Here is an 829-nt window from a genome sequence, read left to right as displayed (position 1 = left end):
TGAAGACTATGCGGCTGCTTGCCGAGGAGAAGTACCCAGTAGGTTCATATTTCATTGAACCAGGATCCTGCTGTTAAAATGTGTAACTCTGTATGGCACAGCAAAGTTTACATTCTGTGCAGTAAACTGGTTAGTCCCCTTCCTGTGTTGTTCGCCAAAACAGACGCTTGTTATCCTCTCTAAAATGGCAGTTCAGTCTTCAATCATTAGATTATGATTTTTTGTATGCTTATTATGCATGTTGGTTTCTGTCACCTTATTCTTAAATCTTAATGATGGATTATCTTTGTTCCCAAGTCCTGTAGGCTGTAGATGGCCTTACTTTCGCTGGGTTTTCTTCTTCCAAATTTGATAATGTAACCTGCTAAAGCATGACCAGTAGATTAGTCTAAACCATTAACATCTGTGATTAATTGTGGAACTAAGCCAGTGAAGATGGCATGAACTGGTCTTGTCAGGGTCTACCATTTAGTGCTTGCATATGTGATATTACAGCTGTTCACAAAACTGCATCTATCTTTTCGCAACAAAAATGTCGATGAACTGTAGATTCAGAAAATCATTTTGCCAAGTTCAAAACTATCTGCCTTGTATGACTCAAATCAAAGTTGTTCGATATCATGAAATAAGCAACATGCTTTTTGTCAAACCATATTCTAAATTTGCAATTTGCAAACTGGATTTTTGTTTCTCAGGCTCTGTCTTTTCATTTTTCATCAGGACTTAGGGCCATAATTAATAGAAGGTGCAATCTCTATTTTATCAATAATTTCCTTTACCACACCCGCGTCTGTATGGCATGAGTTCTTATGGTTTCAGAGCACTCTGT

The 829-nt window shown here is 37.6% G+C and overlaps 1 protein-coding gene across 1 annotated transcript in view; it reads left to right on the top strand.

Moving 5' to 3' along the window:
- Window positions 1-214, top strand: part of LOC123135561 (transcription termination factor MTERF2, chloroplastic-like) — a 1,569-nt gene extending 1,355 nt beyond the window's left edge. The window contains exon 2 of the mRNA XM_044554668.1: window positions 1-214. This exon is cut by the window's left edge and continues 1 nt beyond it. Coding sequence (XP_044410603.1) covers window positions 1-58 — 58 coding nt within the window. The 3' untranslated portion in view covers window positions 59-214.
- The last annotated feature ends 615 nt before the right edge of the window (window positions 215-829 follow it).

The sequence above is a fragment of the Triticum aestivum genome, chromosome 6B, assembly GCF_018294505.1.
Source record: "Triticum aestivum cultivar Chinese Spring chromosome 6B, IWGSC CS RefSeq v2.1, whole genome shotgun sequence".
In the NCBI taxonomy this organism is placed as follows: Eukaryota; Viridiplantae; Streptophyta; class Magnoliopsida; order Poales; family Poaceae; genus Triticum; species Triticum aestivum.
The sequence above is the reverse complement of the archived record's forward strand: the minus strand, read 5'-3'. Positions and strand labels throughout refer to the sequence as shown.